The sequence below is a fragment of the Colossoma macropomum genome, unplaced genomic scaffold (genome assembly GCF_904425465.1).
Source record: "Colossoma macropomum unplaced genomic scaffold, Colossoma_macropomum, whole genome shotgun sequence".
In the NCBI taxonomy this organism is placed as follows: domain Eukaryota; kingdom Metazoa; phylum Chordata; class Actinopteri; order Characiformes; family Serrasalmidae; genus Colossoma; species Colossoma macropomum.
Window position 1 is genome coordinate 38,648,478 of NW_023494792.1, and position 12,387 is coordinate 38,660,864.

Sequence of the window (12,387 nt, forward strand, 5' to 3'; positions counted from 1 at the left end):
GTCCAGCTGTATTATCTTATTATTAAATATAAAATATTGGATTCTAATTGGTCTTCTCAGATACTAGTACAGATACAGTTTAATTAACTCAGACCAAGATTAAGGGAAAAAAATAATAAAAGCTGTTAGTATCATAACCTACAGCAGTGTGAGGTTTCTGTTTAGGCTTTTGATATATATTTTGTTATGCTTAAAGTAGGAACAGCTTAGATGTTTAAGTGTCAGGCTATGTCTGTAAAATTGTGTTTTGTAGATGTTGCATATTGTTGCTGTCCAAAAAAAAAAAATATCCATTTTTTTTTCCCCATTTTTTTCAGTTCAATTGAGTATATGTGACAGATATTCTGTACAGCCTCACTTGGAAGTGGTTTTAATTTATATATTGCATGTGTGTTACAGCCCAGGAGATGAACCCCAGTGTAGCTGCTATCTCAGCGCTGGCTGTGCTCAGTGTGTTGCTCATCAGCCTGCTGGTGCTCTTCTTGCTGGTGCTGCGCAAAAAGCACATGCAAATGACCAGGTGAGAGCTCCGGTACCAGTACATTACTGTTAGATTAGAGAAGTGGTATATGACAGATCAGAGATTTGGCAGTATGTGTATGTATTTCTTTTTGATTTATCTTTTTTCAAAACGATAAAGCTCCAACTCGTATGCTCTTTTTGTCTTTGATCCTGCATCCGCTTCAGAGTTAGGGGCCGACTAAAAATTACCCGAAGAAAAAATCTTACCAGTATGGCTATTATCTCGATAAATACATCCTCAGGCTGTTCCGGGAATGTCGCTAATGATAATGAAGCAAAGGCTGATCTACTTACAGAAATGTTACTACTACTAATAATAATAATGCTAAAATATTTTTTGAGACGGTTCCTGGCACTGAAGCGGCAGTAGCATTAATTGAAGCTTAATGTTTGTGAAATGAAAGGACACAAACACAGTAAAAATTGTGATTGTATTATATTGTCTTCTTTTGTTTGATACTGCTTATTTTCGTCTGATGTATGAGAACTGAGACATGATTTTAGTCGTGTTTTTCCTGATCCTGTGGTCTGAGGACGTCCTAAAATGCATTAATATAGAATATCAATTCAGCCAACTTGTTTAAAAGCTATGTTCACGTCTGGGAACAGTAATGTCTTGATATGGTCTACATGAAATAGAGCAATTAGTGAACAGTGGGGTTTTAAACCTGCAGTAAATGAGTTTTTACCATCACTGAGGGCTGATACGGCGGTAACTCAGTTAACTGTCAGCGCAGGCCTATAAACTCTTAATCCTGAATTTTTAAAACTGAAGACTTGGATTGTTGGTGCAGCATTTAAGGAATCACATGCATTTCAATCGCATCGATACATATTATGAGAGGCTACAGCCTTTAACGTAGACTAGCGTAGAAGCTTAGCCCAACCACCAAGGACATTCTTGCAAACATGACATGGCAGTATTATTTATTTCTACTCATTATTAGGCTACTTTTCTGATAAAATTTTAGAAATGACATATCCAAACAGTTTAACCTCACTTGTCTCCAAACAGCCAGGTGATAAACAAATATTGTGCTTACTAAGCTAGGTCATAAACGCACATTTCAGTATGGTGACAAAACGTGATGAATAGAAAGCACTGCACTGCAAAAGCAAGAAGCTGGCTAAGTGGAGTAAAAGGATATAATTGCCCATCATATAGCTGAAGGAATAATGTAGTCCAGCTCAAAACAGATCATTGAATTTGATCAGCAGATTTTAACCTAAAACCTTTTTTGAAGTTTAAGTTTAAAAGCACATCATAATTTATAACATTCTTTATTCATTCATGTTAAGGGCTGAAGTATGAACTTCCTAGAAACTCAGGTCAGCCTGCTCTCTGGTGAGTGGTATTGACAGTCACTCTGGTGTGTTTGCTTTATTGCAGGGAGTGTGGAGCAGAAACCTTCGTCAACTTTGCCTCTTTCGAGCGAGATGGAAAACTTCCCTACAACTGGTAGGAGTCCTCTTTATTCCTGTGGTGTACAAACAGAGATCAGTACAATTCAGAGTGATAGAATTCAGATGATAGAGGCCAAAGATGGCGGTCGTCACGCGCACCAGCCGCTTGCACATTCAGACACAGAGACAGAGAGAAGAGAGAGACAGAGCAGCAGTGTGTGCGGGATTGTGATTTTTAATCTGGCCCTTAACCTCAACGCACGTGGCGTCGTTCACATCTTCACACGAGACGGCATGTTTAGAGAATATCCACAGTGGCCTGAAAGCCCAGCTTTATAGCCTTTACAGATTAAGAGAATTAGGATATGACAGATCAGGGATTTACCAGAATAACTCCACACAGAGAAGAAATGATGAGGAATCGCCTCAAGTAATGTGGCTTTTTGGTCATAGATGGTTGAATTAGAGTGCACATTCCCCTATTAGCCACAGTTTACTGTTTCTGTTTTTTTTATTTTTTATTTATTTATTTTTTTTTTAGAAGGTTTCCAGATTTTGATGCTGACTTTTTGTTACAACATGCACACTCCACACACACTGATGCTGTAAGGACGTTGTGGGCGATTCCACTCACTTGTGATTAATATAACAGCTTAAAGACAGTCAGTTAAGGCAGATTTTGGCTTTCACCCAAATCAGATTCTTGTCATTTGGAAAATAAAAGACCTCCAAAGTCTCATTGACAGCTGTTCGTCTGAATTAAGGCTTTTTTCCCATTACCATTATCAGAAAATGCTTTTGTACAGTGTTTATGTAAATGTCTTATATTTGTCTGCTGCTACTGTAATCATTAATGTTGTTGTGTTAAGCTTTATCGAGGTACAACAGATTGGCCCAGAGTAGCACTTAAGTGCATATTAATATGTATATATATATATGTATAAATATATTACATTTCAGCATTTCATAGTAATGGTCCTCTCTGCAGCTGCGTAGAATAAATGTCTAATTATTTATTTTTTAATTTATTTTTAATTTTTTTGGAAAACGGAGGGTTAAATTTCGCGTCTGCTGTCCATGCGCCATTGACCACACACCCATAAGTGCAGTTGATAAGCTAATGACACTGTGGACTGCATGAGGCATTAATTAACCCTGTATGAAGCACTAATTAAGTACGTCTCAGTCATCACTGTCTGTCACTATTACTAATGGAGCACCATGTTTTGTCCCCAACTTTTCGCCCTTGGTGTTTTTTTATTTCTTTTTTTTTGTTTTGTTTTGTTTTCCTTTTGGTTTGTTTGTTTTGTTTTTTGTTTTTTTTTATTTGAACCCCTTCAGGCGAAGGAGCCTCTTTGCCTTCCTTACTCTTCTGCCATCCTGCCTTTGGACTGACTATCTTTTGGCTTTTTATATTAATCCGTGGTAAGTAAAAGCGCTGACAGCCAGATGCTGCATCATGGAGGCATGTGTGAGAGGCCCACAGCCTGTGCTGGCGACCATAGACACAGCAGCACATTGTCACATTTTCCATTTTTTGCTAAAAGCAACACAAACACTCTTAAAAATAAGGTTCTTAAATGGTCCTACGGACATATGGTTCTGAAAAAATATTTAATTTGTGTAGAACAGGGCTGCCAAAAATGTGGACCGTGGACCAGGGTTGTCCTGTGAGCATGTTTGATTTTGCCTGCCAGAAAGCCCACCCTCACCCACCAGAAGAGAACAAACAGCTGTGCACTATGTTTAGCTTAGATTTTAAATCAAATTCCGATTTTACAGTTTGTTACTAAATTTGAAGTCTTTTAGTAAAATGTAGTGTGTAGACTGTTGTGTCTTTTTCACCCTCAATCCACCACAAACATTGCACTTCGGCCCCCAGGACAGAAAGTTTGGGCACCCCTGATCTAGAGCCTTTCCATTATGCGGAGGTTCTTTAAACTTTGTAGGTTCTTTACACATCTCATTTACAAAATTATTTTGCAGTTCTTCTTGGGGATCAAAGAACCCTTTTCGGCCTTTGTTTTTAAGAGTGTAGGAAACTGTTTCTGTAGTAATGATTTCAATGCTCGGGTGACCATTTTGCAGTCTAAATAGCAAAACGCGTCACTTTCTCTCATATGAAGCTTTGATGCTGTGCAGTACAACAAAGATTCAAGGCTGTTGTGCATCTTTGTTGGAACCTTTTAGTGAAATGCTCTGTCTATGGTTGTGGCTGAACCCAGTGGACTGTGATCACTAAAAATAAGCAGTATCACCAAAAGCATGATATGACAACAAATAGCATGAAAAGATCATATTGTAGAAGGTCTTTTCCTACAGCTAACACAAGCTGCATGCTGTCTAGACACTGAACAACTAACCCTCCATAGAAGCACTAGCAGAATGCACTGATGTTGTAGTTTTCTAGGATTTCTAGTTAAGAATGTTTGGCCTTGGTCTTTTGATTTGCATGTGTTTTTTTCCTGGATGTAATAGATATCTACAGTGAATATGGGTATGAACATAGTGTGAACATGTGTTATTGATTATTGATTAACCCTGGGGAGAAATGCATGCTTCCTCTGAAAGCCAGACTTTGTTACCAAAAATGTCTGCAGAACAGAATGATGTAACATCCAGAGGCTTGTAGTTTAAATCCCTTATCATCTCATCTGATCTTGTTAGATGAGTAATATAGAATGCTTTGATAGTCTGCGGTGATGTATGAAGCAGATTTTGTGTGGTATTGTAATAAATAAAACAAAGAGCATCTTAGTAAAGTATACTGCACCTTTCTGTACCTGTAGGAGCAAGACTGCTCTAAAGAAAAGGAAGCTAACAAGGTAATCCTAACTAACTGACTGTTTTTTGTTTTGTTTTTGCCTCTGTGTATATGTGTGTCTGGTATATTTTCCTGTGTGTGTCCACTGCTGGGTTTCTATCCACATATTTTTATGTACATTGAATATAAAAGACTGAATGGAAACAGTAGATATTGAATAATATTGCCAGCTTTGCATAAAAGTTTGTGTTTGTTTGAAGTAAATAAGTAAGTAAATGTTTTGCTGGTACAAAGGAAATGTGATCAGTTATGCTGGGAACGCATTTTCTGAGTAAATAATATAAATGGAAATAGAATTTGCCCAGCTGTAGTAAGGCAGCAGATTCCAGTGGACTAATGAAGAAACTATAATGTAGCATTATCTTATAAAAGAAAAAACATAATAGTGATATTAGACAGTGAACACGTTTAAGGTACATGTGTCGCTGCAGTACATTTTGTCTTTGTGCTCTCGCAATGAAAAATATGGCCAAAAAAACTAAACAAAACAGCAACAAGTTGCTCATGAAAGATCTGCCTGTAAACTCGGTCCATAATTCTCAGAATAGTTTTATGAACAGTCTAATTCGCATAATTATTTTGCAGCTTTTCAGTTGTTCCCTTCAATTTACTTTGACAGCTGGATTGAAACCTGGTTACTGTTTTTTGTTTTGTTTTGTTTTGTTTTTTTTTGTTTTTTTTGCATGTAACCTGAGAACTGCTTTACTAAAACTCGCCTAACACTCCATTCAGAGTGGATTAGTTCTGACTATTTTAAAGGGAACTCTTTGTGTGAAGTACTGCATGGTGTCGTCAAGAAGGCTATCATTAATTATGAATCTGTGTTTATACAGAAGTGATACAGTGTAGCTCACATGTCACTGGCAGTAGTTTCAGCCTCCCAAGCCCGTATTTTATTCACAATTCTGCAGTGACAGTCTGTGCTTGTTGTTTGAACGTTGCTCTTTTGTGTGCAGCCCAGTGCAGTTAGACGACTTTGAGGCTTACGTCAAAGACATGAGCAAAGACTCCGCATACAAGTTTTCGCTGCAGTTTGAGGTGAGGAAACAATGAGAAAAATTCTTTAAATAATTCTGTTGAGTATCAGTTAATACAGATACCAGTTGGGTGTTTTTTCTTTTCAAATCTGCTAAGCGTTAAAGGGGGGGTACTTTTTTAATTAAAGCTAATTTACACCAGCCTTCTAAAATTAGTGCATGTTCATGACTATGTGAGAAAAAATTAAAAAGTTCCTGAACTTACTGAAATACTGTCAAAATGCAGCTGGTTGTTCTCATGTTAACATTAGGCTCTGTGGCTACTGTGGCCGCTTGCCATTATCATGCAGTTACTTTCATTACGTGGCCTACTTGGCTTTAAGTTTTGTGAGGCAATCCACATTGATATTTCAGGCAAGATTTGCTATAGAATTGGATGAGGTTCATTCTGATATTCTGTCCTAGCTCATCCTTTAGCTGATAACGGCTCCATACCGATAACCAGTATCGGATTGGTTCCATCTCTAGTGTGGGCATTTCATGAGGAATAGACCAACAGAAATGGTCCACAACTGGAATTAACCTTTTTACACTAATGTACATTAAGAATATATTTTTGCCGTTTATTTGACAGTCATTTATATGGAATGTCTAGCACTACATGGTTGTGTGTGGTTATTGTGTAATAACTGAAACATGAAAGCTTCTGAACTGAGAGAGAGAGAGGCAGGAATTTTGGCCATACCTGTAATCAGAGACATTTGGATATGTATTTTTCTCATTATAGGAGTTGAAGAGCGTCGGTCTAGACCTTTCCCACGATGCTGCAGATCTGCCAGTAAACAGACCCAAAAACCGCTACACCAACATCTTGCCCTGTGAGTGCTCCTCCATCACCTCCTCACCCGGCAGAGCTGTAGTGACACTACACCCACTCACCAGTGACTCTGGCACATGCACAGCACTGTAGTGTTAAGAAGCTGTCAGTAATCTGTCTTGTTTTGTCTGTTGTGTTTATTACTACGTTACTGACTGCTATCACTGACGTTGATGAAATGCTTCTGTTTCAAACAGATGACTTCAGCCGAGTGAAGCTTATCTCTATGCACAATGACGAAGGCTCAGACTATATTAATGCCAACTACATTCCAGTGAGTACTTACTGATCTGTTCATATATCAACAGCACCAACAGCACATTAACCCTTAGAAAGGTAGTTATTACTGATGTTTTGATAAAGTACTTAAATATAATTACGTTTGCATAATTTAGTGCATAGTTTGCTAAGTATGTAATCTAATTACATTTATATTTGATCCTCACTCAATAGCTGTGAGTCTTTTTTTCTGTTTGTAAAAGAATGGCAAAAACAGAATAAAGTTTGTTTTTTTTTCTAGACAACATGCATGAATAGGTTAACTCTCAGTTGAAACAACTGTTTGTGACATTGACAGGGTTATAAATCGCCTCGAGAGTACATTGCCACGCAAGGGCCACTCCCGGAGACACGCAACGATTTCTGGAAGATGGTGCTGCAGCAGAACTCGCACGTCATCGTCATGTTGACTCAGTGCAACGAGCGCAGGAGGGTCAGTTCCCATGGCAACCTGTTTGAGCCTGTCCGTTATTCTTCTCGACCCCACGGCATCGTAATTAATGAGTGCAGAACGTGACAGCCTTGTTTAACTCAAGCCCTGAATCTTTACAGGGAGAAAATGAAGATAATCTGAATCATGATTGTGTGCAGAGTATCTGATGGCAGCAGTGCATCAGCAGTTTGTAACAAGTGTTTATTCAGAATTGTTTCAAAACAAATATAAATAGTAAATTTATTTCCAAAACAAATGTTTTAATGCCAAAAAATCTGTAGTTTTCAGCAGCTTAAAGGTGCTTAGCACATGTGAAGCTTCTTTAAGCCAGGAAAAGCATAGTGTGGGGCTCTTTGTGAAGCTGCGTGAGAAAATGAAGACGAGTATGTAAAACTGCATCGAGACAAAGTGGGGGTACTTTGAAAACCTAAAACAGATTTTTTTTGGTCACTGCATAATTTCACGTCATCTCTTTACTATTTTAAAATGTGGAAGATACACTATAGCATAGAGACCCTTTTGAGTGTATCCACACTTTTAACTGGTATTCTGTGTACATATTAAATGTATAGTCTGACTTGTGGTTTCTCACACAGGTGAAGTGTGATCACTACTGGCCATTTACAGATGAGCCTGTGTCGTATGGGGAGATCACAGTGGAGATGCTATCTGAGAGTGAGTCTCCTGAGTGGACCATCAGGAACTTCCGACTGGGCTATGTAAGTGTATGCGAGAGACACAGTCCACACTGAAGCCGCATTGCGCACAAAGTTTCAAAGCATGGAGCAGCATGTAGTAAACCATTGATTGCACAGCCAAAAGAGTTTCAATATGTGCTTTTAACAAAACCTTTAGACAAAACCTGCTCTCAAGACATTTTGATAAGTATAGCAAAATATAAGAAAATTGCAGATAAAAACATTGTTTTACCCAAACAGTTTGGCTTTACATTTTTTTACTTCCTTCATCAAGTGAAGAATATATGACATGGTAGGCATTCAGAATTTACATTTTTTTGTAGAAAATAAATGTGTTATGAAAATCTCTTGTTTTGCAGGTGCTAAATAACTTACAGTATTTATGTACGATCTGTTTTCTAAAATTCATTATAATAATCCCAGTATTTTGCACTTTAAGAGGGAATCTCCTATAAATGCATATGCAGAGTTCCCCTTTGGTCTTTTATTATGGGTGCTATAGAGCTACTGCACCTATTTATCAAATAGCAGCAGTCAATTTTTTAATGCCAAAATAGGTTTTGGGACTGCACAAGCTGTTAGTAGATCTGTCTTCTGTGTGCGGGACGGTGGTGTTTTCCACTGTGCTCTGTTTGAACAAGTTAAAATGAATGGAAATGTGATTACACGTGCATCAGTGCAAACACAAGCTGAAAACACAATGCTGAATTATCAGTTGTAATCATCGTCTGTAATTCAAATATTAGACCAATATTAGCAATTGTTTTATTTATCAGTAATCAGTGACTGATCCCCTCAGCAAATTATGTACACCAATAACAGGTCACAGCTTTGTAATGAAATCCAGCAAGACAAACACATTGCTTAAATTATAAGTGACCTACATGGTGTTTTTAAATGGTTCAAGCTAACAGCTGGGAGTGTCTGTTGTGAGTCAGCTCGACAGTTGCCCGAGGAGTCGTTTTTGTGTCTTGTGGTCTTCTGTCTCATGACTTGGTCTCAGTGCCTCTGTTGCTGTTGCCCCCTACAGGCAGATGAGACGCAGGATGTGCTGCATTTTAACTACACATCATGGCCTGACCACGGGGTGCCCACGGTCAACGCCATCGAGAGCATCCTACAGTTTGTGCAGATCGTCCGTCAGCAAGTCAACAGGACTAAAGGACCAGTTATAGTGCACTGCAGGTGAGGACAATTCTACTCTAGATCTGATTTGACAACAAATTGTTTTTGGCATGTAGATAAAATACAGACCCTACAAACACCATAATCAATTCTCTACACTGATATTCATGTCTAAACCCATACTGAAGTAAACATTACTGTTACTTCAATTAAATAATGACTCTGAAGTAATGAGCAAATGAAATATGAACACTAACTTGAGTAGAACTAACAAAGTATCAGTTCCCCTTCAAACAGCAATGGAACTCTTTATTACATGCAGCATCTTCTGTATAAGCATATGAACTGAAGCTCTGTTCTTTTCTTTTTATGATACTTTTGGTCTAAAAAGAAAATGCTGAAGCTAAAAATCGAGAGGTGTGAGCAACAAAGCAGTCCAGGAGCTGAACCAACCAAACAGATTTAAATCAAACCCTTTAAAAGGCACCAAAAACTCAATGTGGAACTGAATAAAACGATGTTTTTCTCCAGAATGTGTTAATATAAGCATAAATATTATAATTAGAAAAAAAATAGAAATACAAATCCATTAAAATGTACTAAAATAGAGTAAACAAAACTATTTACTACCCACCCTGTACATGAAAGTGAAAGTACATGAAAAGTTGTGTTTAAAACACTCCCTGTGCGATGTGTCCTCATCGAAACATTTTGTGGTTAGCAAGTAAGGGTCAATGACTGCAACAGATTATACTGAAAACATCAGCAGGCAGAAAAGCATTGGTGCAGTCACTGAGCACTTGGTGGTGTTTAGTGGCCATTCAGAAAAAGTCAGTGTGGAATGAGTGTAGTCTGAGAGTGAGCCTGTGTTAATGTTAGAGAGACTGTAAAGAACTTCCAGATGTTTTAGGTCTCCTACAAAAGTCTCAGAGAAAAGAAGCAGAAGCTGTAGCACATAAGTGAGGCATTTAGGCTAATTTACAGTACAGTGGACTACAGTTACAAAGTGGGCCGAGTGGTCGGGTTGTAATCGTTGTGGCGGCCTGCCAGCTATTGATTCTCTGTGAGGCAAAAGAGTTTGGTTAAGAGGATGTTACAGAGACTGCATCAAGAGGAAATCTGATCCAACTCAAACCTTACAAGAACGTGGTGGTGTGAATTCAAATAGCTGCCATTATATTCAACATGTATATAAACAAATATATTCACATGGATCTTGCAAAACTATTAAAATAGGTCGGGAAAAGGTCAGAAAATGACCGCTGTTTGAATAAATGCAGCACATAATACATAATTAATACATAACATTAATACATGCTGTATCTGAGTGGGCATTGCTGTTCCTTTGTTAAGTCCCTGAAATGCATAGTAATTGTGTAACAGCCCCCTTATCACCCCTTCATCTATTGTTAATGTAATTTGGTGAAAACACGAATAATACAGTTTGCATTGTAAAGCCATCTGTTAGAAGTAATATAATGTTGCTATATTACTGTAATAATCCTAATTTTCAACTAATCTGATATTAATGCAGCAACTAGGCAAAATAAGACTAAGACTAATCTAGACTAATCTGAATATATCGAGTACATTCATTCTGTATACTTAAATATTCTGATTCTCATAGTGTTGCAAGTAAGGTCCATTTTTACTGCAGTAGCTGTGTGGATGTGTTGTTTCCTTGTTCTTTGTGGCCGATTTTATTGCTTCCCAGCTGCCTAGACATAGTTCGTGTAACCCAGCTTTACAGTGAACTGGGCCTCAGCCACATTCCCTGTTTTATTTTCATGCCACAGCAGTGAATCTTTGACCTTGTGTTTAGACTCACTGTCCTACAGAAAGGAGAATGTTCGCTCTCTTCAGTTTTTTAGCAGACTGAATGAGGGGTTTTTGCCCTTTCTGAGTCTGCTGCGCTCCTTTTCTACTTCATTGCCTCTACTTTTGTCATTTTCGTCTTTCATCTTGACAAGATTCCCAGTTCTTGGTGCTGTGACTACCACACTGCATTTTATGAATGGCTTAATTGTTTTCAACATTGTCGCTAAAGTCCCTTATGAAAAAGAACTATATTAATGCTATAGGAATTGTTGGGGTTCAGCTGTGTATGCCGCTGCTGATTTTTTTGGGCTTGGGGATTTGAGCTTCATAATCTTTTAGATTTACAGAATTCTTGAATGACTGGACATCTGAGCCTATCCAAACAGTTTCATGTATAAATCCTTTAGTGCTAACTCCTTGAGAAGGTCCGAGTCCCCCCTGCCCAAACATTTCCAAAACAAAATTTAAAGAAAAAAAAATCAACACACTTCTGTGAAGACCCAAAGCAGGAATCCTGGAAAAGGTTAAAAAGGATCCCAGCACAATGTTTGTGTGTATGTGTCCTCTCCCTCTGTAGTGCTGGAGTTGGCAGGACAGGCACGTTCATCGCTCTGGACCGCTTGATGCAACACATCCGGGAGCATGAGTACGCTGATATTTTGGGCATGGTGTCTGAGATGCGCTCCCATCGACTCTCCATGGTGCAAACAGAGGTAAAGCAGTGAATCTGACGTCAGCAATGAGATTATTTTTCAAATAAGCTGAATTTTGTCATTTTCCCTTCATAATTTATATGTTGCTTCAAAAGAGAATTCCTCAGGAGCTTGGAGCCAATTGTGTAGCTCATCTGCAGCTTATATATCAAATCTACTGATTCTTTTGTTGACAAAGATAGTGTAAGCAGTGCAATTACAGCTTGAGAACAAGTGATGACTCTCTGTGCAGGAGCAGTACGTCTTCATTCATCAGTGTGTCCTGCTTATGTGGAAGAAGAAAAAACAGCAGAGTCTCAGCAGTGACGTCATCTATGAGAACGTCACCAAGTCTTAATGGCGCCCAGGATAAGTATGTGTACAAAAGGGGAAATGAAAGTTTGGATTGTTGGGGTAAATGTTAAATGCAGCTCGAAATTACAAAAAATGCTTTTGAACCATGAGAGTTTTTCAACTGCATATAAAAACACAGATCCAAACGGGGACGAACGTAACCTATGGTTTAAGTCTTGTTCATTGTCCACAGCTGGACAGTTAACAACTTTTTTGCCTTTTTGGTCATTTTATGCCACTGTGAAGCTTCTAATTTGGCAAAGTAGTTATCTTGCTTGCTAGTTAACATAATTCATGAAGCTAATCTAGTTTACTTTCTGGTGCACTTAAATTCATGTAGTAGTACTTGGTGACTTTATTTCCACCTGGAAAAGTAAAGAATTC

General features: G+C 38.2%; 1 protein-coding gene across 1 annotated transcript in view; it reads left to right on the forward strand.

Moving 5' to 3' along the window:
* ptpro (protein tyrosine phosphatase receptor type O) overlaps positions 1 to 12,387 on the forward strand; it is an 80,138-nt gene that overhangs the window by 64,408 nt on the left and 3,343 nt on the right. Inside the window, exons 15-26 of the mRNA XM_036577110.1 lie at positions 400 to 520; positions 1,913 to 1,981; positions 3,268 to 3,351; positions 4,716 to 4,751; positions 5,707 to 5,788; positions 6,515 to 6,605; positions 6,802 to 6,878; positions 7,182 to 7,316; positions 7,913 to 8,035; positions 9,045 to 9,199; positions 11,535 to 11,670; positions 11,903 to 12,022. Coding sequence (XP_036433003.1) covers positions 400 to 520; positions 1,913 to 1,981; positions 3,268 to 3,351; positions 4,716 to 4,751; positions 5,707 to 5,788; positions 6,515 to 6,605; positions 6,802 to 6,878; positions 7,182 to 7,316; positions 7,913 to 8,035; positions 9,045 to 9,199; positions 11,535 to 11,670; positions 11,903 to 12,007 — 1,214 coding nt within the window. The 3' untranslated portion in view covers positions 12,008 to 12,022. The remainder of the gene's footprint in view (positions 1 to 399; positions 521 to 1,912; positions 1,982 to 3,267; positions 3,352 to 4,715; positions 4,752 to 5,706; positions 5,789 to 6,514; positions 6,606 to 6,801; positions 6,879 to 7,181; positions 7,317 to 7,912; positions 8,036 to 9,044; positions 9,200 to 11,534; positions 11,671 to 11,902; positions 12,023 to 12,387) is intronic.